This window comes from Citrus sinensis, chromosome 4 (assembly GCF_022201045.2).
Source record: "Citrus sinensis cultivar Valencia sweet orange chromosome 4, DVS_A1.0, whole genome shotgun sequence".
NCBI lineage: Eukaryota > Viridiplantae > Streptophyta > Magnoliopsida > Sapindales > Rutaceae > Citrus > Citrus sinensis.
In genome coordinates this window covers 3,776,466-3,796,487 of record NC_068559.1, presented here as the reverse complement: position 1 = coordinate 3,796,487, position 20,022 = coordinate 3,776,466, and the positions used below count along the sequence as shown (strand labels likewise).

Sequence of the window (20,022 nt, the reverse complement as noted above, 5' to 3'; positions counted from 1 at the left end):
GAACAAGACAATCAACGCCCCTAATTTTAAATCTCAATTTAAAACACTGATTTGTTATAACTAACACATAATTTGTATTCTAATTTTGCATAATTGATATTTATAATCAGTATTATGTACAACCAAAACACTTACCACTTATTACAGAGCCCATGAGCAACCGGCAAATTTGGTGGTTGCATTTGTGCTTTGCTTACGCGTGCACGTTGTTTATAATTTTGGTGCAATTCACGTTTTATCTACAATTTGTGATAGTTAAAGATATATGAATAGGAGCTAGGCCTCCCATTGAAACTAGTAGCACTTTTTTTTTTTTTTTTCATTTTAAAATTTATATATGGTAGAATTTACCATGTGCACTTTAACTAAAGTGCAGAATTCCCCATTAGAACCTAATTGATACAGATAGACTCCAAAAAGTAGAGCAAATTTATTTAAATATGTACGAAAGCCATTCAATTTTGTGCAAGTCATGACCAGTGGGCAGTTTTATTTAGCCTTTTTGAATGAAGAAAAGAAAGATTAAATTTTAATATTGGCTGGCTAGTTTAATGTTGTGGAGTCAAAATATCGTTCAAATGTCATATACTTTACGGCCAACTTTCATTTATCTTCTCATTCTTTTTCCCCCAAATTTATTATTTTATTTTCAACTACTCTTCCTTTCTACTGGTAGGCTTGGTGGCCACTAAACCGCAGCAATCGAATTAAATGAATGAAGTTTTGCAACGATATGCACGTGGAGTAAGAGTTACAAAACATGTCAGAATCTTGATTTCCTTTTCTCATATCAGAGACAAAATTTGCTTTAGCCTATACCTTAGAACTGACCTGTGCTTATCCAAACAACAGCGGCTCTTGGATCCCTGATTTACAAGAATAGTTCCAAGCGAGAACATGTGTATCATACAATGTAATTTTATAAGAAATCAATAACTTAAGAAAGCATCTTAGAGCTTAACCTCATGTGGCATCAAAATTAGGAGATAAGAGGAGGTTACTCTTCATTGTCTTCAAGTGTTTCATTTTGTGCTTGTACTTCTATCTCACTTTCCATCCTTGACAGAAACTGCCTGGTCTACTTTGCTTTTTTCTGGTACTTTTTCACCGTTAGCACGCACATCGACTATGTTTTGTCCCCTTTTTCTTTTTTGTTTCTTCTGCTCAAGGAAACTGCAGCAGGTTCGATATTATAGATAGTTACATTGAGCAAATGTTTCCAATTTTGTTAATATCTTATACCAATAGCATTAAGACAACTGAACATGATAGCAGCTTGAGTCGATAACAAGCATGATCCAGTGATATTACAAAAGGCATGATTACACTAGAACTATAGGTAATAACTGCCTCTTTATATGTCTGGTCTTAATGGACATGAGGTCCTGAGGCCAACTAAATGCAATCCAAATCTAGGACGCAAGGATCATACCATCAATCATCGGATTACTTACCGTTTAAGCTGCTTATTTGATCCTAAATTATTATGTTACATTCATAGAAACTCCAACATTCAAAACAATCAAAAGTTTATATTAAATATGTTGTTTGCTACGACATTATTTAATTTTTTCCTCTGATTTGGCTTGTTCCATCACTAAATGTGTCACAATGCCTATGCTCAAACTAGACTTCCATCAGGCTTAACATTAAAAGATATTACCCGGTAGATTTAAAAGTTCTTTTTTTTTTTTTTTTTTTTTAAAGTATGTAGAATTGTAGATTTACAGATTACTTCCATTGATATGCAGTGCAGGTCTTTAATGAAGGAGTAGGAAGGGAGAAACAGGTAAGATGATTTCACCTTTTATTCTCATTCATAATCAGACTCCTAGAAGCTGCCTTTTCCATGACACTCCTGTAGTATTGTGTAAATGGAGTGTTGCCACTACACTTCTCGGGCTGCCATTAAACATTGATCAGAGTGAGAGAACGATAGATATCTCTAACCCCAAAATATATAAATAATATAAACATACTGACCTGAAGAAACGCTTCAACTGATTGCTGGTCATTTGGGGAAAAGGCCACTTCATCTCTCTTCTTTTTCACAAATTCAATGTTCTGCTCAACCTACAGTGCAAGAAAAAAGTGTTGCACACAAATGTTCAGACTCAGTACACAATAAGTCACATCATGAAACATCACTCTCCCAATTAATTCAGATTTTTAACAGAAAATTTAAAGAAGTATAATGCATTCAGTGAAAAATATGGCCAACACATATAGAATAACATTTCAAATTTTCAGGTCTTCAGTCCTGTATTGGATTTTTATTAATTCTTCCTATTGCCAATAAAATATGGCACTTCAGGCTTGATCTGAGACCAATCAAATTAATCCAGGCTTCAACTGCTTTAGAAACCTCATAAGTGGAAAAGGTTTAACTTTCACATCATTGGTATCATAGGAAGATAGGAGGGTGGATGTTTTAGATCTACTTGGCTAGAAGTTCAATTTTGTTATCATGTTCCCATATTTTCTCTACAGCTTATCTAAATTCAGTTAATGTCCAAACAAATAGCTCAGAAGTTTTTTGTCAAGCTTCTCTAAACTTATAATGTCTATCATAACGTGCTTCCAGCCCAGCCAGTAAACTACCACTCCTTGAACAAGTACATAATGCATAACTAAGTTTTTCCTTTCTTTTCTGTAGTGCTTCATTCTAAAACTATCATCGAGGAGCAAGCTATTGGTAGTTTTCAAGGTTTGTTCCTATATGAAGAAATACTAAATTCATTGTCAAGGTAAGAGGTATAAGAAGACATTAAATTCTTTCACAAGAAATAGTACCACATCAATAAAACGTTTCACCACTCGCCGCAAACTTTCAACGTCAGATTTCTCTTGAAACTTCCTAAGATGGATAAGAGGAATAGTTGCCAGTTCAGGAAAAGATATGTGGTAGCTCCACTGAGCGAAGTGTGCACTGAGCAGTTCAATGGCAGAAAAAACACAATCCTCTCGGAAGTTCCGGGATTTCAGCCAATGTTTTGGTAACTGCAGAATAATACATCTATTACTAGTTATACAAAAATTATAAGAGATTTTAGGATAGATAAATGTAAGGATTTGAAAGAAGAATAGGTGGTCAATGAAATATAAATTAGAAGAAAAATAAGGAAAATAATAAACAAAGATTTGAGCTAAATGTGAATGCTAAATAACCATATAAGCAAATACAGTATAGCAGCACTCAAATATTATTACACAAATATAGGAAATTTCTAACCTTTACTGCAGAAGAAAAGTTAAAGTCCTTCCCGGGCTTCCCAACCTCTTTGCTTACTTTATATTCCAAAACATCCAACATTAATGATGTGACGGGGATGAAAATCCCACTGGAACTAGAGAGATGATTCAACCATTCAATGCATTTGCATCTTAAAGGCAAATATCTAGGTCCCGGAAATAGAGTAGCCATTCCATTTATAATCTGAATGATGATATAAAGCAACGGCTGAAGATCATAATCATGTATGCAGTGTGATATATATGTAACCCAGAGATCAATGCAGTTAGCATACTGCCAACTACATATCTTCTTAACTGCTTCCTGCTTATAAGCAATAAGAAACAGAAAATGATGAAAACGTTCTCTGAGATATAAAAAGTCATAATAAACAGCACATATCCATTGGAACGTCATCTAATCGGCAATGAAATAATATCTAAATTCAAGAAAACAAGGAAATTAAGATAACATGCTCACAGCATACCTTCTTCTTAGTTTGCAGACCCAACTGAAGTATCCTAGAAAGGTTATTGATAGAAACCTTTGCCTTGTTTGATGATCTCAGTAGATCTTGGGAGCATAACTCAACAAATGAGTTCCTCAGAAATTGTAAATGCTTAAATAAAGCTGGCTCCACAAATTTGCAATGACCAATGAAGGCTTTGTACATTTTTATCAAGCATAAGTCAAAGCAATCTGAGCTAAACCCAGAAGCCACATCTTGTAAGATCAGAAAGGAATGAAATGATACAGTCTCTTCACCAGTTGCCCAGAGATGAACCGCAATCTGTATGTAATTCAAAGAGTAAGATTCCATGATAAATATAAGGATATAGGTTAGGAGTTGAAGACATTCACAGAGTAAGATAAGATCCCACATTCCAACAGATTGCAATTATCTGTACCATGCATTAGTTTGTGAAAGTCAAGTTCGTTACACCAACTGTGTAATCCTAATGATAACACTCATATTAACCACAAGTACACTTTGTCGTATATTGACTAGATATCTATACTGGATGGATAGTAAATGCATAAATAAAGTGAATTTCATGTACAAGCTTTTCAGCTGAAAATACCTTGATCAGTCTACGGATTAAAAGAGGAAAAGCAGCAAAAAATACTATAGAGGCTCTGAGTCTGTTTAAGGAGAATGCTAATATCTCAGAGTCCGTGGCCTGATTCAGCATGAACAGTGTACTTCTCAAGTAAGACTTGATCAGTGGCCTCACAGTTTTCCATTTTGAGTTATTCTTCAGTCCCAGTATGGTATCCCTTTTGCAGTTTGAGGATATACCCAGCATCTCACGAAATACATCATCAGCCTCACGAAGCACGAACATCAATATCTTGCAAAAAGTTTCACAGTCTAGCATGGGAGCGCCAGACCCAGATCCAAGGATACCAGTTGATTCAGCTCCATAGTGGCAGGAAGCTCGATATGCATTCAGTAGACTAATAAAGGCAGAGGCATTGTGCTGCTCTTTAACTAAGTGACACCAAGAATTAATTGCAGAACTAGTCAAGAGCTTGTTCAAATATAAATGTGGGCCATCTTCATCCATTGACTGCATACCATCATCACTCCTTTCATCTTCATCTGAATACTATACATGAAAGACAGTGAAAATTAATGAAATGGCAAAACCAGCCAATACACATAAACAGGCTACATCTGAGATTCAAACGTCATATTTTAAGAAATACCAAGAGTAGCCTGTGTCAACATAATGATCAATCAACATGACACATTATACTTTATGAAATTATGGCCCCCAACGTCAGATTTTTGCAAATAACGCTTGTATATGAACTAATTGGATTATATAAGCGCATGACAAACAGCCAAAGCACCAGGCGGGTAAACCGAAGTGCACATTATTTCCTCGAGATATCATTCTCAAGAAAAGGACACCTTAATTAACTTACAGCATTCTCATTTCTGAATGATTTGAGACCTTTATCATGGCTTTCCAAAAACTTGGAAAATCCTGGATCCTGAAAATTTTCGAGTAAAAGAAATTCATCAAATGAGTGATTATTTCTAATTAACAGATATGGTATAACAGAGGAAACAAACAAAAGATGGACAATCAGATGAAAAAAAAAAAAAAAAAGAAACAAACTTTTCAAGATCTGTCATGTAACTCACAAGTGTTTTGACTCAAATGATAAACAAAATAAAGCTCCTCAAATCGAGTTGTTTTCGGTTTCAATTCATTTACATTAATATTCTAAGATCCATCCCAAAAAAAGTATATTGAAAACCTCTTACCTTTGCTTTCAGTCTGCTCAATTTTTTCTTTTTATTCTCCAGTTCCAAAAGGATTTCCTGGTTCTGTGCTGACGGCTTGCCAGCAGCACCATTCTCTATGAATAAATTTCTAACAAAATTAGCAAGCAGATAATGAAAGGGAGAAAAAAATATTTGAAATAATTTAAAAACAACAATAGGTAATAATCCTCACCTCCTAGATGAATCTCACTTTCAGCTATGGGCAGACAATTTGAGTCCTGGTCATCAAAACAACTACATCAACATTTAAACCCCACGAGATGAAACACATTAACAAAAACTTCACACACGATAGGTTTCAAAACCTCTGAAAGATATCCATCACTGCCTGAGTCATCTACATCCACATCACCCTCATCTTCATCACTCTCATCTTCACTAAATATTGCCTCAAGGGACATGTCTTCAATATCTCCATTTTCAGGGTTTCTGTAACAGAATTGAGATTTTGTAATGAACATTTTAGATAAACGCCTATAAAATACTCAACTAAAATCTAACCTTGCTATTCTATTGACTAGTATGATGCACTTATTTTCAATTACATAAGCATATAGTAATATGATATAAAGTAGATTAAAAACTGAATTAAAGTACAAGAATTATTAACAAATCTTGGAGATGGAGCTGGGCATTCCTCCATTACAAAATAAAACAGTTATTATTTAAACTCTCGTGTCATTTCAAGTTTTACCTTCTGGTGGACAACTCCACATTCTCTTCTTCATTTTCAGCTGCATCCCGCTGATCTTCTACAGAAAATTGCATTAATAACAATGTTACCAAAAAAATTATTAACTCAAGCTTAAAATTTTATAAGATTCTTTCACTAAATATTGCACTAAACTTGATTCGTACTAAGAAATGCAACATAAATAAGCTCATACTAAAATTTAACAAAAATAAATACCAAAATGCCTACTTTTAGAAGCTTTCTTCTTGAACGTAGACTTAATCTTTCGTTTTCTTTTTAAAACCGACTGAAGATTCTTCTTTGCGAACTTTCTCGCTTTCTTCCCAAGTTTTCCCATTTTTCAAATCACCAAGATCCTGAAAAACAAAAAAGCACATTAGAATTTAAATTCTATCAGAGTAAACGCTACATTAAAATATGAAAAAAAAATTCATTCATTAACAGGTGATTATCAATTGAAAAAAAAATTACTAAAACAATTGAAAAAGCGCTTCGTACCAACTGCTGTAGCAACAGCAGCTTTTGGTAGCTCAATCAATTCCACAGAATGTGTTTTGTGTTGCCTTTTGTTTCGGAAGCTAAAAGGTGTGAAAACTGAAAAATTCTGAAATTTAAGGGGAGTTAGACATAATTTCAATGAAATGAATAGACAATAGTTCAATTTCAGGGCCGCGCTAAAACCCTAGGGTTTTTGGATGGAGAAGAAGAGAACTCCAACGCGTAAATTACGAAAATAATGGGGGACTATTTAGTAATTTTCAGTCTTGACAATTAGCTCTCCACGTGGCAAGTAAAATTTAAGTCCCATTTGGGTTTGGGTTCAGTGTCGACCCGGCCCATTCCTCCCGGGTTGCATCGTCTACTTCTGTCACAAATTTCTCAAAACGACACTGCTTGCAGTGTTGCCGAGGCAAATCCTCCAGGTACTCTCTCCTCTCCCTCTCTCCCTCCTAACTAGCAATGTTTTGAATTCAAATTTGCAATTATGTGAATTCTGTAGCTATTTTCCGTCTTTTGACGAGAAAATTTTTCGAAATAAAAAAAATAGAAAATTCATGTATCAATTGCTTCGTTTGTTCCATGAAAATTTAACTTGCTAAGTCAACTCGAGTAGAATGATTACTCATTAATCTCATGTTATGTTACTTTATTTATTTCAGATTTAACTCAAATCACTTTAGAACTTCAGTTTGTCTCCGCAGCCAAACAAGAACCTAGGGTTTTTTTTTTTTTTTTAATTTACTTAACAAGTGAAAATAATTGGAAGTTTCATATTGTGTTGTTCATTTCAGGTAGTTGAAAGTGAGGGATCTTGAGCAAGAATGATTTACACGGCAATTGATAATTTTTACCTAACAGATGAGCAGCTAAAGGACTCACCGTCTAGAAAAGATGGCATTGATGAAGCAACAGAAACCACTTTGAGAATCTATGGCTGTGACCTCATTCAAGAAAGTGGAATTTTGCTTAAATTGTATCCTTCTACTGTTTTGATATTCAGTTTATTTTCTATTTTTAAGTTTTTGTTTGTCAGTGTCCTATGCAATATGCTGGTTCCATTGTTTCCTTTATTTGTGTTGTTTATAGACCGCAAGCTGTAATGGCTACTGGTCAGGTTTTATTCCATCGTTTCTATTGCAAGAGATCATTTGCTCGTTTTGATGTGAAGGTTAGCCATCTTTGCTGAGTGATTGTGCAAACAAAAGGAGATTTTGAATTATGTGTTTGTGTATCTTATAATGATTTGGGTTTGCTAAACTTTAGGTTTTTGTTTGAAAATATAAGATTCATACTGATCCCTGAATCATGTCTTTTATTGACTAAGAAACACTGACTAATTGCTTAATTTGACTGGATTTGTTGGGTTTGTCTTCTATTATTTGCATTGATGTGATGATATTTTCCAGATAGTGGCTGCTAGTTCCGTATGGCTTGCATCAAAGCTGGAGGAGAGCCCTCGGAAAGCAAGGCAAGTAATCATTGTTTTCCATAGAATGGAATGCAGAAGGGAGGGCTTACCCATAGAGCATTTGGATTTGTTTTCAAAGGTTAGAATCCCTGTTGTTTACATACTTATATGTTGTATTGATGCGTATTGGTTTCTTGCTTGTGGTTCAAGGCATTGGTCATTTCCTTTACTCTAGCAGTAGGTGCACTGATCACATTAGTGGGTAGATCAATCATTTAAGTAAATTTTTGCACTTATAAAACTCCTGCGTTTCTATAAAACTCTTGCTTTGCATTTTTATTTATTTAAACTCTTCTTTGATAATTCATGTGTACAGAAATTTTCAGAATTGAAAATGGAAATGAGCAGAACAGAAAGACATATATTGAAAGAGATGGGCTTTGTTTGTCACGTTGAACACCCTCACAAATTCATATCAAACTACCTTGCCACCCTTGAGACACCTCTAGAATTGAGACAGGAAGCTTGGAATCTAGCAAATGATAGGTATTTGTTGCAACAGAACTGCTTTTTAGTATGTTTGTGTGTGTTCATATGTCAATTCTTCTTCTAGTATTTGATTTATCCTTTGATATGATAATTGTTGGATTCCAATTCAGTTTTTTAGTGTGTTTGTGCTCTGAGCATTTTGCAAAATGATCTATTTTACCACATTATGTTCAAGGTGTTGTTTATCAAATCTTCTCCCGAATGTTCACATATTCATTTACATGCTATTACATGGTATTTATTTATTATGAAGCTTGGAGTATACCTCTCCGAGGTCCGAGTTTAGCTAACTTTAAAAAAGAGTCATATGAATTGAGAAAAAGCATTTCTGGTGCATTCTGTTATCAGCTAAACTTTTTGGCTTTTGAGCATGAAATTCTTGGGTAAGAAAAAGAAAGGTCTAAAAGTGTTGGAATGGTATCATTTTAACTAGATTTGCTGTTTATCATAAAAAAGAAAAAAATCTGGATTTGCTGTAAAATTTATTCTTCGGAGACCAATTTTAAACAGTTTAGAGCAGAGTCACTTTACTATGTTTTACCATCTGGAAATTATCTCCCAAGAAAGAGACCATGGTGAGTTGTAGAAAAGGCATCTCTAGCACTGATGTTGGAGCTATTAGCTATAATTGAATAATAATAATCTGGGAGTTGGCCTACTAGACATATTGGGAATCAGGTTTTGATTATGATATTAAGTGACAAGGGTAGAATATGAGCAAGAAGGCTGGCATGATATGTCCTATACTGCTATTTCATCATGTCAGTGCTTTTTGGTCTGATCCGACTAGTTTAGCATTAAGGTATGTTGAGAAGTATTGTCATTCATACTTTCCATTGTGAGTTCGTAGAGTGGCATGATTAGTGCGTGAAATGACAGTACAGTATGACCTCTATCAAAGTTATTATTTTTCTAGTTTCCTACTGAGAATCTTAATGTGTAAGACAAAATTTGCATGAATATGATGCTTCAAGAGCTAGTATTTCTGGAAACTCCGAGTATCTTGCCTTTTCCTGCGGGTAGTTTCTGGGGTTCTGTTATTTGTGGTCATCGTATCCCTTGATTTTTCTTTTCCTGGTTCCATTCCATATAAACTCTCTCTTTTGAATAGTCTGCGCACAACTTTGTGTGTCCGATTCAAGAGCGAGGTCGTGGCTTGTGGGGTTGTATATGCTGCTGCTCGTAGGTTCCAGATACCCCTTCCTGAGAATCCGCCTTGGTGGAAAGCATTTGATGCAGAGAAATCTGGGATTGATGAAGTTTGTAGGGTCCTGGCTCACCTGTACAGCCTTCCCAAGGCAAAGTATATACCAGTCTGTAAGGATGGAACATCATTTACATTTTCCAGCAAGACTGTGGATTCACAACCTCAGTCAACTCCGAAGGTGATTCTATTTCCCCTTTTCTTATACTTCTTGTGAATCGTTTTACCAGTAGCATGTGGAAGTGAAGGATAGTGATTACTCCCGCCCTGTTTTGCAGGAAGTTCCGCAAAGCAGCCCACAAGCTAATAACCATACCACTTTTCCCATTGAAGCTTTAGTACCCATTAATCCTGAATCCGGTGGATCCAAGGTAAAAGCAGCACTTGATCGACTGAAGGATTCTAAGAAGAGTGATGATGAATCCAAGAGCATGCCCTCTGATGGAGAGGCAAGAGAAGAGCCTGTGCAGAGACCCAAGTCTGATCACAAGACAGAGGCAAGTGGAGAAAGAAGCAAGGACAGAGACAGGGAGAGGGACAGAGAGAGAGATAGAGATAGGGAGAGAGACAGGGAGAGGGAAAGAAGAAAGAGCCGGGATCGTGACAGGGGTAGAGACTCTGATCGGGAACGAGATCGAGATGAAACCGATAAAATCAAGGATCGAGGTTATCGTTCTAAGGATAGAATGAAGGATTCAGGTGAGTTTATCAAATCTGTCATTGTGATGGACTCATGCTCAAATTATACTCGTAGCATAACATCAAGTCAATGTTTCTGGCTCTATTGATCCCATGTTGGTCTTTTATATTTGTTCTAAACTTCTTTCTTAAATGCAGGAGGACATTCTGAGAAATCAAGACATCACTCAACACGTGGTAGGCATTTAATATTTTCCCTTCTCGTAACCATTACCTTTATTATTATTTAATTAGTTTTGTATGTTTGTCAGTACTATAACCCGAATGATTTCTCATTTTCAGATCGCGACTACCACAGTTATTCTTCTTCGAGGGAGAAAGACCGTCATAGACATTATTAATACTCTTAATTCAGTCATTAAGGTTTGTCTTGGCCTGCCGTTAAACTCAAGCATCTCAAAGAAAAAAAGATAGAAAAGGTTGTGCATCATCTGTTTGATTCGAGATGATTAACATTCAAGGTTTAAAAAAAATGTTGCATGTTGATGTATATCAGTAGTAAAAAGAAAGCACAAGTATAATTACTTTGGCAATTAGTGTATGTTTGTACACTTTGAACGGCTAAGTTTTCACTTGGCCACTCAATTCTGGAGAGCAAAAGCACATTCCGAGTAGCACTAACAGCTTGTCACGCATTATGGTATGGCCTCTGGACAAAAGTATGTGAAGTTGCCGATAATTCATTTTTTTTTTTCAATTTCTTTTAAATTGAAAATAGTGCAGCCACATTTGGTACCTGGGAGTAGGTGAGATTTGTATGTCCATCTGATAAGGTCTTATTATTTTTGTTTTTTGTTTTAAAATTAATCGATCATAATAATGAGGATGGGTAAGAAATTAAAACACACGTGGAAGGTTACAGAGGCTAAGGGCCTGTGGGCCTGTTCCTATTATTGGGGGTAGTCACTATTAAAAATGTTTTGTAAGATTTTAGGGGGGTTGTCAATTTCTCCCTAATTAACATATATTATTTTTTTCTATATTATTTTTATAATGGCCAAAACCTCCCCTAATAATATAAATTTACAATATTACTTTTATTTTCAACTATTCTTTTATTTATATTTATTATAAATTAAATATATCACGTGAATAGAAACTAAATAAAAAATTAAGCATTAAAAGCAAGAAATATATGTTTTGATAATGAAGAAAAAAATTAATAATAAATTTTTATGATAAAAATATTATTATAAGAAAACTTGAATGACAAATAAAAATTTATTATAAGATAAATAATAAAATATTTTGCCTATATTTTTTACATTTAATTTTAAAATATTACAAAATATTTATTATAAGAAAATATTCACAAAATAAATAATTACAAGAAAAAAATTTATTATTAATTTTTTTGCTCATATAAAAATATATATTTATTATTTTTAATACTTAATTTTTTTATTTTGTTTCTATTCATGTAATTTATTTAATTTATAATAAATGTAAATAAAAGAATAGTTAAAAATAAGGATAATATTGTAAACTTATGCTGTCACGAGGGTTTTTAGCCATTATAAAAATAGAAGGAGGGTAAATGATATATATTAATTACTGTAGGGGGGAAAGTAGCAATCCCCTAAGATTTTATCACGTGATTATTGAATGAAAATCTTGTAGTAGTTTTGTGAAAATAAGGACGAGCTGTTTCTATTTGCATCGTATAAGGTTAATGATCCAATCTTCCTAGTAAAACAACCGAGATTTCCCTTCAATGTGATATAAGTAATAAATGAAAAAAAAAACTCAAAATACTCGTTAAAATAATAAAGATAGGGGACTTTGCCGTTATTATGACTCCCTTTGATATATATATATTTTTCATACTTTTAGTTTTTGTAACGTCGATAGAGAGCGGACATGTGATGTCATTAATGTGACCTCCCAAAACATGCCTTTCTCTTAATGATTTGTCTGATGTGAATCTCGTTAAAGATAACGGTTGCCTGCACTGCACTGCACTGCACTACAGAGAAAGCAACATCCTCTACGCGATTTTGAGAATGTGCAGCTCACGGACTGCTCTTTCATTTATAATGTGGGTCAAACGCGCTTCGTAGGATGCGGTAAGGAAAATCTCTTCTTTGTGGATCACTTTTTCAGGTAGAGGTAGTTACGAACTGTGATGATCCGTCGTCATCCGTCTTAAAGTCACTTTTTTTTTTCACATATTTTATAATTAAGCTCCGAAATTGGAAAAAAAAAAAACACTATTAATTTTAATTAATTCCTCATCTTTTCTAAGTTTGTCAGTTGAGAGTAATCATTTACACCATTTGTCTCTTTCATTTGCCCAATAAACCAGTACAGGGAGACAATAAGAAAGACAATTACCTTACAGAATTTTTTTTATTACAAGAAATAACTTGATAATTAAATATGTCAAACCCACTTATTTATTCTCTTTGTTGCGACACAAAGTTGCTATAAATATTTTATTTTAAAAATCAAAATTATTAATTTAAGAGATTGTAATAAAATCTCTCTATAATAATACTTTTCGTATGAATAACCTTTATATAATAAAAAAAGTGTAAGATATAATAAGAGTAAACTTCACGTTATAGTAAGTTACAATTTTCTTAATTTTTCTAGATTCCGTCGTAAAAAAATTACTTTCATATAGTAATAATTATCTATATATCACAAAAAATATATATTATATCACGTTAGGAACTTGTCTCATCTATAGTACATTTAGACAATGAGAGAACAACATTAAGAAGAATGTAAATATTTATAGATCTTTAAGATGATTTTACATATTCCTAACAATATATAGATATCCATATTTTTTTGGAACTGTGTCTAACTCTTTTATCAATGTTTATAGAATATTGGTTTTGACACACTTCATTAACTAATTGTTAAAATAGTGAATGCTTAATATCTACATCACTTACTAAGAATAACTAAATTAAAAATAATAGTTTTTGCAACTGTACTTTTATTAAGTTATAACTTTCTCATAGTAATTAAATTAGTTTGGTTCTAACAATATAACTATAAAGAGGTTTTATTGTAAATATAATCAATGAATTAAAAATGAAACCTTATAATATTTTTTTCAATTTCTTTTATAAATTGATAGAAAAGTTTTGACTTTATTTTAAAAAATTTCACTAAATTTTGTGAAAAAAATGAAAAAAATAAAAAAAATGCTAAAAGTCATTTTATGATGTCGTTATTTATTTTTTTACAGCATTATTAAAATAACAAATGTGTACTGTTGAACTTAATCTATAGTATAAAATATTTATCTCAATAAAAAGATATAAGGTCTTTAAAATTGTTGTAGCCATTTAATAAACTAGTTAAAAGGATTATTCAAAAAATAAAAGTAAACAAATAAAAGAGTTACAAGATTTTTCAAACACGATGAATTCATTAATTGAATAGTTATTTATCTACTATGTCAAACTAATGGTAGATGATTAAAACTTTTAAATTAAGGGTCGAGAATAATCCCATTATCAATCCTATAAAAACTCGTGAAAATCCTAAATACTAAATGATTTTACCTTTCTTTTTTTTTTTGGGAATAATTGATTTTACTTTTAAAACCCATTTATCCATAAAAAAAAATAACTGATATAACTGTTAAATACATACATTTCAGTGTCTGGCAATGGCTAAGTGGCCCCCCTATTTTTCCCTCGGAAATAGTGGGTCCCGCTTATGACATAAACAAACGAAACCAGGCTGTTAAAATTTTCCATTTCCTATCTTTGAAGCTTTCTTTCGGAAAGATCTTTCCTTTTCTCTGTCTTTGTTTCTCTTCTGTATCATACAGAAGAAGCATTGGTTCATTAACTTCATTTTGTAATTTTTTTTTTTTGGTTCTTATTTTATAAAGAGAGCAATATAGAGAGAGAAGAGAAGAGAACAGAAGACAAGAGGAGAATGTTTTTGGAACTAACAGAGATCTGACTCCAGGTATTTGGAATTTTTCATTTTTTGTTTTTATTTTGGCTATGGATTTTGTTGTACATTTTGTCAATTTATGTCCTCATTTACATGGGTTTTTTGTTTAATGCTCTCTAAATTAGGAAACTTGATCCGGGTGTTTTTTGTTTTAGCTACGTTCTCGTGTTTTGGCATCTGTTTTTCACACATTTGGCATTTTTCTTTTAATGGGTTTGAACTGATCTGATTTTTTGTGATGACAAATTTGTCCACATCTGTCTCATTTATGTGGCTCTCCCTCCATTTCTTTTGTTTCCTTTCTACGAAAGTTTCTTTACATTTGAAAATTTGATTTTTTTTTTCCCTTATCTTTTTGTCAAGATTTGCAGTTCTGGAATCTGGGTAGTTTATCATTGTTGGCCACTTCTAATGCAAGTGCTTGAAAATGTTTTGGCGGTTTCCTGTCAATTTCTACTCTTTATTTTGACATTTAAACTCATTTAGTAATGGTAGTGTTTATGGTTTTGTTCATTGTTGAATTGTTTCTTAAGCTCTTAGTTTTGTCTTAAAAGTTTATTTTTGAAAGGGATGGGGGTGGGAGTTAATTCCCAGTCATTTTAACATAATTCTTCTTTGAATTCGATGATAGATCACATATGCTAAATTTTCAATCCCATAAATTTGTGGCAATTTTTCATTTTCATTTGATATCATTTGAGCTTTAAATTTACGTGTTTGTATAAAAATAAATAAATAAATAAATAACTTGTTTGTATTTTTCCCAAGGTAAATTGGTAGGAAATGGGAAAGAAAGGGAGTTGGTTTTCTGCAGTGAAGAAAGTTCTCAGCTCTGAACAAAAAGATAAGAAAGACCAGGTTTGACACTTTGGTTCAATTTTAAAAACTTGTAATTTTGGATTTTTGGATATGCTTGCCATTGGAATTTATTGTTTTTGTTTTCTGGCTGTATTAGAAAACAATTAAATTGAAGAAAAAATGGTTTGGCAAGCAAAAGAGCTCTGGTGCTGTTTTGTCGTCTGAAGAAAATCTCGCAGTTTCTGTTCCTGTCCCTCATCCTTGTTCAGCTGATGAAGATGCAAAATTAATTGAATCCGAGAATAAGCAGAACAAGCATGCATACACTGTGGCTCTTGCCACTGCAGTGGCTGCTGAGGCGGCTGTTGCAGCTGCTCAGGCTGCTGCAGAGGTTGTACGCCTCACTGCTGTGGCACGCTTCCCTGGAAAATCACAGGAGGAAATTGCGGTTATCAAGATTCAAACAGCATTCCGGGGATACTTGGTATGATTATTACATATTTACCGCTACTGTGTGCTGTATTATAATGAATGCTTTTAAGAACTAGAACATTTGACTGTAGAACTTATATTTCTCTATCTAAATTGATGTGATGCCTCTTTGTTTTGAAGAAATAGTATCACAGATGTCCATTAAACATGGGTACAAATACATACCTGCAAATACCTGTAGCATTCCAAAAATAAGCTGCATAAGCGGCAACTGCGATGGTCATTGCCAATGAGCTCTATAAGTGACCTTGGTTCTTGCTTTTGGGAATTTTAGGCAAGGAGGGCATTGCGGGCTTTGAGAGGGCTGGTGAGGCTGAAATCCTTGATACAAGGACACTCCGTAAAGCGGCAAGCAACCACCACATTAAGATGCATGCAGACTCTTGCTCGTGTTCAGTCTCAGATTCGGGCAAGGAGGATTAGAATGTCAGAGGAGAACCAGGCTTTCCAGAGGCAGCTCCAACAGAAGTGTGAAAAGGAAATTGAGAAGTTGAGAGCTTTGGTAAGTGCCATCATCATATTTCTATCTGTTGCTTTGGGCTTTGTGACTCTAGAACTTACACGAGTATGTGCACACATGCATGTGTTACATTTTTGCTGATTAGCACTAACAACTACAAAAATTGAGATCATTTTTGTTTTCCTTTTGTTCAACTTATTTTTGGGTTGCATTAGTATCAATCTGTATTTTTTGTTCTAGTTATAGTTAGGGTCATAATTGTAGTTCTCCAGTTAGTTTGACTTTCGTAACTATCATAGTTTGCTTCCTTTTCCTTCTACTTGGAAACTTATTTCCAAATAAAAGTATGCCAGGGAGGCACCAAAAATAATAGCAAATGTAAACGTATATGAAGAAGATGAACATAGTTTCCATCTGGCATTGCAAAGAAATTAACATGTTGTACTTTTGCAGCAAGTTGGAGAAGAGTGGGATCACACTGCAAAATCTAAGGAGCAAATTGAAGCAAAGTTACAACACAAGCAGGAAGCTGCTATAAGAAGGGAGAGGGCATTGGCTTATGCATTTTCCAATCAGGTACCAGACTCTTCTTATAATGCTATCCAATGATTGTAAATAGTCTATAGTTGACAAGCTCTTCTTATAATGTTATCCAATGATTGTTAATGGTCCATAGTTGACAAACTTGAGATTTTAATTTCTACCCTTTTTTAGATAATTATAAATTTAGCTTATGATTTTGACTATTGAGAGGGGGGTGGCAACTGATGTTTTCATTCCTTTAGCCAAAGAACATCTTAAGTTCTTTTTAATTTTTTCTCGGATGGATAAGTTTTGGTTGAACACATGGATAGGAGCAGCTTTGATATTCTGGAATTTTGTTATCATTTTCGTGAGAATTTTTAATTCTTCACATACTGAGCATATCTACTTTATAAGCACTAGTTTAACACTTTAGAATTCACTTGGATGATAATTTTTCAACAGAAGATGTTGAGGAACTCTTCAAAATCTGCAAACCCAACATTTATGGATCCAAACAATCCCCACTGGGGCTGGAGCTGGTTGGAGCGATGGATGGCAGCCCGACCATGGGAGTCTGGAAGCACAGTTGATAATTATGATCTTAGCTCTCTTAAGAGTGCAACAAGCCGTGCCATGTCTATTGGGGAAATCAGTAGAGCTTATTCACGTCGCGATCTCAACCATGATAATAAAGATTCACCCACTGCACATAAATTAAGTCGACCTCCCAGTCGTCGCCAGTCCCCTTCAACTCCTCCTTCCAAAGCGCCATCTACATCATCAGTAACTGGGAAAGTCAGGCCACCAAGTCCTAAGGGAAGCCAATGGGGTGGGGATGGTGACTCAAGAAGTGTGTTCAGTGTACGATCCGAGCGCTACAGGAGGCATAGCATTGCAGGATCATCCATGGGAGACAACGAGAGCCTTGCAAGCTCACCTTCAGTTCCAAGTTACATGGCACCCACTCAGTCCACAAAGGCTAGATCCAGGGGGACAAGCCCGTTAGGGTTAAACGGGACACCAGACAAAAGATCATTGGGTTCTGCAAAGAAGCGGCTCTCATTCCCATCTTCACCAGCTGGTCCAAGACGACATTCAGGTCCTCCTAGGGTGGATATTAGTCCCTTGGAGGACAGTGAGGTGCATGTGGGAGAGAAAGGTTAGCTACGGAGAGAGCAATTAGTGGAAGAAACATGAAATAACTACACGATTAGAGAAAATTGCAGATGAAGAAGAACAAATAAAAAAGGATGAATTAGGACTTGATCCACAACATCTTCTTTAGTAGCTACTCTTGTAAGAGATGCAATGGTGGAAGAGTGAATAAGATTGTTCATTATTAAGTCTGTTGTTGTATTTGTGCTAACCTGTTGTTCTATTTGTGCTAACTATCAGTATCTTTTTATTGTTCTTGATTCTTGAAAAACTGCTCTTTTTAGGAATATTACTTCATTTTTATAGTAGGATTGGGGATTGATTAACACTTAGTGATTTGATTGGTTGTAGTCTTTTGTGTTCTTGATTACTGACATAAATCTTACGAACTCTTATACCCTTTAGTGCTAAAATTGTTTCCCTCGTTAGGGGTATCCTAGATGCTTTTATTTGGTTTATTGGCAGTTGATATAGTTAACATTTCAAATTCGTACATCGTTAAGATTTTCAGAAGGATAATATTATACATTTTTTTTTTCTTTTTTATGTTAATGAATAGAGTTTCAATGTCCATCTCCATGTGTTGTTGGGATCAAAGAGAGATCAATTGAAAAAAAATTCGAGTCAATTCTTCTCGATTTAGTATTGTTTTACAAATGATTTGAGTGCCTCAGAATTTGAACCTCATAGTTGTTAACTATGTCTCAACCTCGCGGGTTTCAAGACTTGTTAACTTGGAAAAAGGGAAAAATCAATTTGATTATAAAGCCATGGACAGGGATCCTAGAGCGAACCTAGTTTATCATTAACATCATGATTTAATTCAATATTATCTACATTCATAGAAAAATGAATGTAATGTATCTACCGCATCTATTTTAAACTTAACTTTGTACTTTCATTGACTATATTTTCAAGATCAATGGCAGTGTTTAGAGATCTTCCAGAAGAATTGGTGGTCGAGATTCTTCCATGGCTCTTCAGAAACGAAATTGTCTTTCTCTCTCTCTCTCTCTCTCTTTTCATAACAAATTACAAACCGTCACTCGGGTGACTTGTTTCATCTCGCGACATTGCCTGGTATCAAATGTCTGTTCTTCATACTGATGAACTTGCCCTGAACTCTTTTAAAAAGGTGTCTGATTCCTTAATTTCTTTCTTTTTTTTCTTTTTTTTTCCCTTTCCACTTCTATGATTACAAATGTATGATTGCTAAAAAAATTGTTTGTCAGTAATCCTCTGAGCCATGATTATAAATGTACAATACAATGTGTCGTGTACGAATTGAGTACAAGCTCTTCTCGCACCAATTCTTTTAAGGGTTTGGTTATGTTGGAGTTGCTGTAAGGTAGAGCGCTCCTTTATAATTACACGATCAAAGTTATAATAAGTTTTTTTACTATTTATTATTTGGCGTGTGTGGTTGAGATTCGTGCGCCACCATAAATATACTCTAACATAGCCATAACCTTCTTTTAATTACTTCGTGGAGTTGGAGATCTCTGACCGAAAGAGCCCTCAAGTATTTTGGTCTTTGATTATGAGGAGAGACATGTAGGGTTTCAAAATCACCCGCCATTTACTACTGCATGGCGAGGTTATTACTGTTCAGGAGTAATAGTCCTTTAGACTAAAGTTGTAGAACGCTTGTAATGGACAAATTTATTGGAATGAATGAACTTTTGTCCAATAATTGGTTTGGCTGCGTTGAAGCTTGAAAATGTGCTGTTTTGCCAACAACGAATGTTCTACAAATTACAAGATAAAATACATCAATAAGCAAATTAAGAAATGTAGAGGGAAGGATTAAACCCTATCAATTTTTGAACTCGTAACTGATCCAAGATTCAAATTTGAGTAAACAGTCTAACAAAAATGCTATGTCAATTTTTTCATCCACTAAAAAAATCGATGGTTATGTCAAAACTTTTTTTTTCTGCTTGCAATTCAATCATCCACCTGCCTTGCATAGGATGTTACTTGCACTGCTCCCAATAAGACGTTTTCAATACATATAATGAAAGTTGCATAAACACATCTTTAAGTTTTAATATAAGTTTGTAGATAAACAGCAAATTTTTG

General features: G+C 34.1%; 3 protein-coding genes across 9 annotated transcripts; 2 read left to right on the top strand and 1 right to left on the bottom strand.

Annotated features, from left to right (window-relative positions):
* Positions 1 to 699: 699 nt before the first annotated feature.
* LOC102614084 (protein REBELOTE) lies at positions 700 to 6,909 on the bottom strand. 3 transcript variants are annotated; one of them, XR_371445.4, is made up of 15 exons: positions 6,724 to 6,908; positions 6,454 to 6,581; positions 6,226 to 6,283; positions 5,837 to 5,960; positions 5,704 to 5,749; positions 5,511 to 5,605; positions 5,165 to 5,233; positions 4,315 to 4,842; positions 3,720 to 4,022; positions 3,233 to 3,556; positions 2,794 to 3,000; positions 1,984 to 2,073; positions 1,805 to 1,902; positions 963 to 1,173; positions 700 to 866 (listed from the first exon to the last, which is right to left on the bottom strand). XR_371445.4 is itself a non-coding variant. In XM_006485843.4 (14 exons), the coding sequence occupies exons 2-14, from the start codon at positions 6,560 to 6,562 to the stop codon at positions 1,047 to 1,049; spliced, it is 2,175 nt and encodes a 724-aa protein (XP_006485906.1). In that variant the 5' UTR covers positions 6,563 to 6,581; positions 6,724 to 6,909; the 3' UTR covers positions 700 to 1,046. The 3 variants fall into 3 exon arrangements, 2 of the variants coding, with proteins under 2 accessions (XP_006485906.1, XP_006485905.1); XM_006485843.4 differs by having other exon boundaries at positions 700 to 1,173; positions 6,226 to 6,280; positions 6,724 to 6,909; XM_006485842.4 differs by having other exon boundaries at positions 700 to 1,173.
* A 92-nt stretch (positions 6,910 to 7,001) lies between these two features.
* Positions 7,002 to 11,207, top strand: LOC102614657 (cyclin-L1-1). Its single transcript, XM_006485844.4, has 9 exons — positions 7,002 to 7,148; positions 7,518 to 7,699; positions 7,813 to 7,894; positions 8,133 to 8,273; positions 8,511 to 8,680; positions 9,795 to 10,068; positions 10,166 to 10,586; positions 10,725 to 10,763; positions 10,869 to 11,207. The coding sequence occupies exons 2-9, from the start codon at positions 7,548 to 7,550 to the stop codon at positions 10,925 to 10,927; spliced, it is 1,338 nt and encodes a 445-aa protein (XP_006485907.1). The 5' UTR covers positions 7,002 to 7,148; positions 7,518 to 7,547; the 3' UTR covers positions 10,928 to 11,207.
* A 1,301-nt stretch (positions 11,208 to 12,508) lies between these two features.
* Positions 12,509 to 18,266, top strand: LOC102614957 (protein IQ-DOMAIN 3). 5 transcript variants are annotated; one of them, XM_052439528.1, is made up of 7 exons: positions 12,509 to 12,652; positions 14,443 to 14,522; positions 15,279 to 15,368; positions 15,466 to 15,792; positions 16,075 to 16,302; positions 16,714 to 16,836; positions 17,248 to 18,266. In XM_052439528.1, exons 3-7 carry the CDS (start codon positions 15,294 to 15,296, stop codon positions 17,947 to 17,949), a joined length of 1,455 nt encoding a protein of 484 aa, XP_052295488.1. In that variant the 5' UTR covers positions 12,509 to 12,652; positions 14,443 to 14,522; positions 15,279 to 15,293; the 3' UTR covers positions 17,950 to 18,266. The 5 variants fall into 5 exon arrangements, with proteins under 5 accessions (XP_052295488.1, XP_024956978.1, XP_006485908.1 ...); XM_025101210.2 differs by lacking the exon at positions 12,509 to 12,652 and having other exon boundaries at positions 14,214 to 14,522; positions 17,251 to 18,266; XM_006485845.4 differs by lacking the exon at positions 12,509 to 12,652 and having other exon boundaries at positions 14,216 to 14,522.
* The last annotated feature ends 1,756 nt before the right edge of the window (positions 18,267 to 20,022 follow it).

Excerpts from the sequence above, each read along its gene's own strand:
- LOC102614084 (XM_006485842.4), bottom strand. The coding sequence starts at position 6,562 with ATGGGAAAACTTGGGAAGAAAGCGAGAAAGTTCGCAAAGAAGAATCTT. Across the intron at positions 5,750-5,836 it reads GTGATGGATATCTTTCAGAG|GACTCAAATTGTCTGCCCAT; the intron begins GTTTTGAAACCT and ends TTTGATGACCAG. Across the intron at positions 3,001-3,232 it reads ACTTTTCTTCTGCAGTAAAG|TTACCAAAACATTGGCTGAA; the intron begins GTTAGAAATTTC and ends ATTATTCTGCAG.
- LOC102614657 (XM_006485844.4), top strand. The coding sequence starts at position 7,548 with ATGATTTACACGGCAATTGATAATTTTTACCTAACAGATGAGCAGCTA. Across the intron at positions 8,274-8,510 it reads ATTTGGATTTGTTTTCAAAG|AAATTTTCAGAATTGAAAAT; the intron begins GTTAGAATCCCT and ends TCATGTGTACAG. Across the intron at positions 10,069-10,165 it reads AACCTCAGTCAACTCCGAAG|GAAGTTCCGCAAAGCAGCCC; the intron begins GTGATTCTATTT and ends CCTGTTTTGCAG.
- LOC102614957 (XM_052439528.1), top strand. The coding sequence starts at position 15,294 with ATGGGAAAGAAAGGGAGTTGGTTTTCTGCAGTGAAGAAAGTTCTCAGC. Across the intron at positions 15,793-16,074 it reads CAGCATTCCGGGGATACTTG|GCAAGGAGGGCATTGCGGGC; the intron begins GTATGATTATTA and ends TGGGAATTTTAG. Across the intron at positions 16,837-17,247 it reads CTTATGCATTTTCCAATCAG|AAGATGTTGAGGAACTCTTC; the intron begins GTACCAGACTCT and ends ATTTTTCAACAG.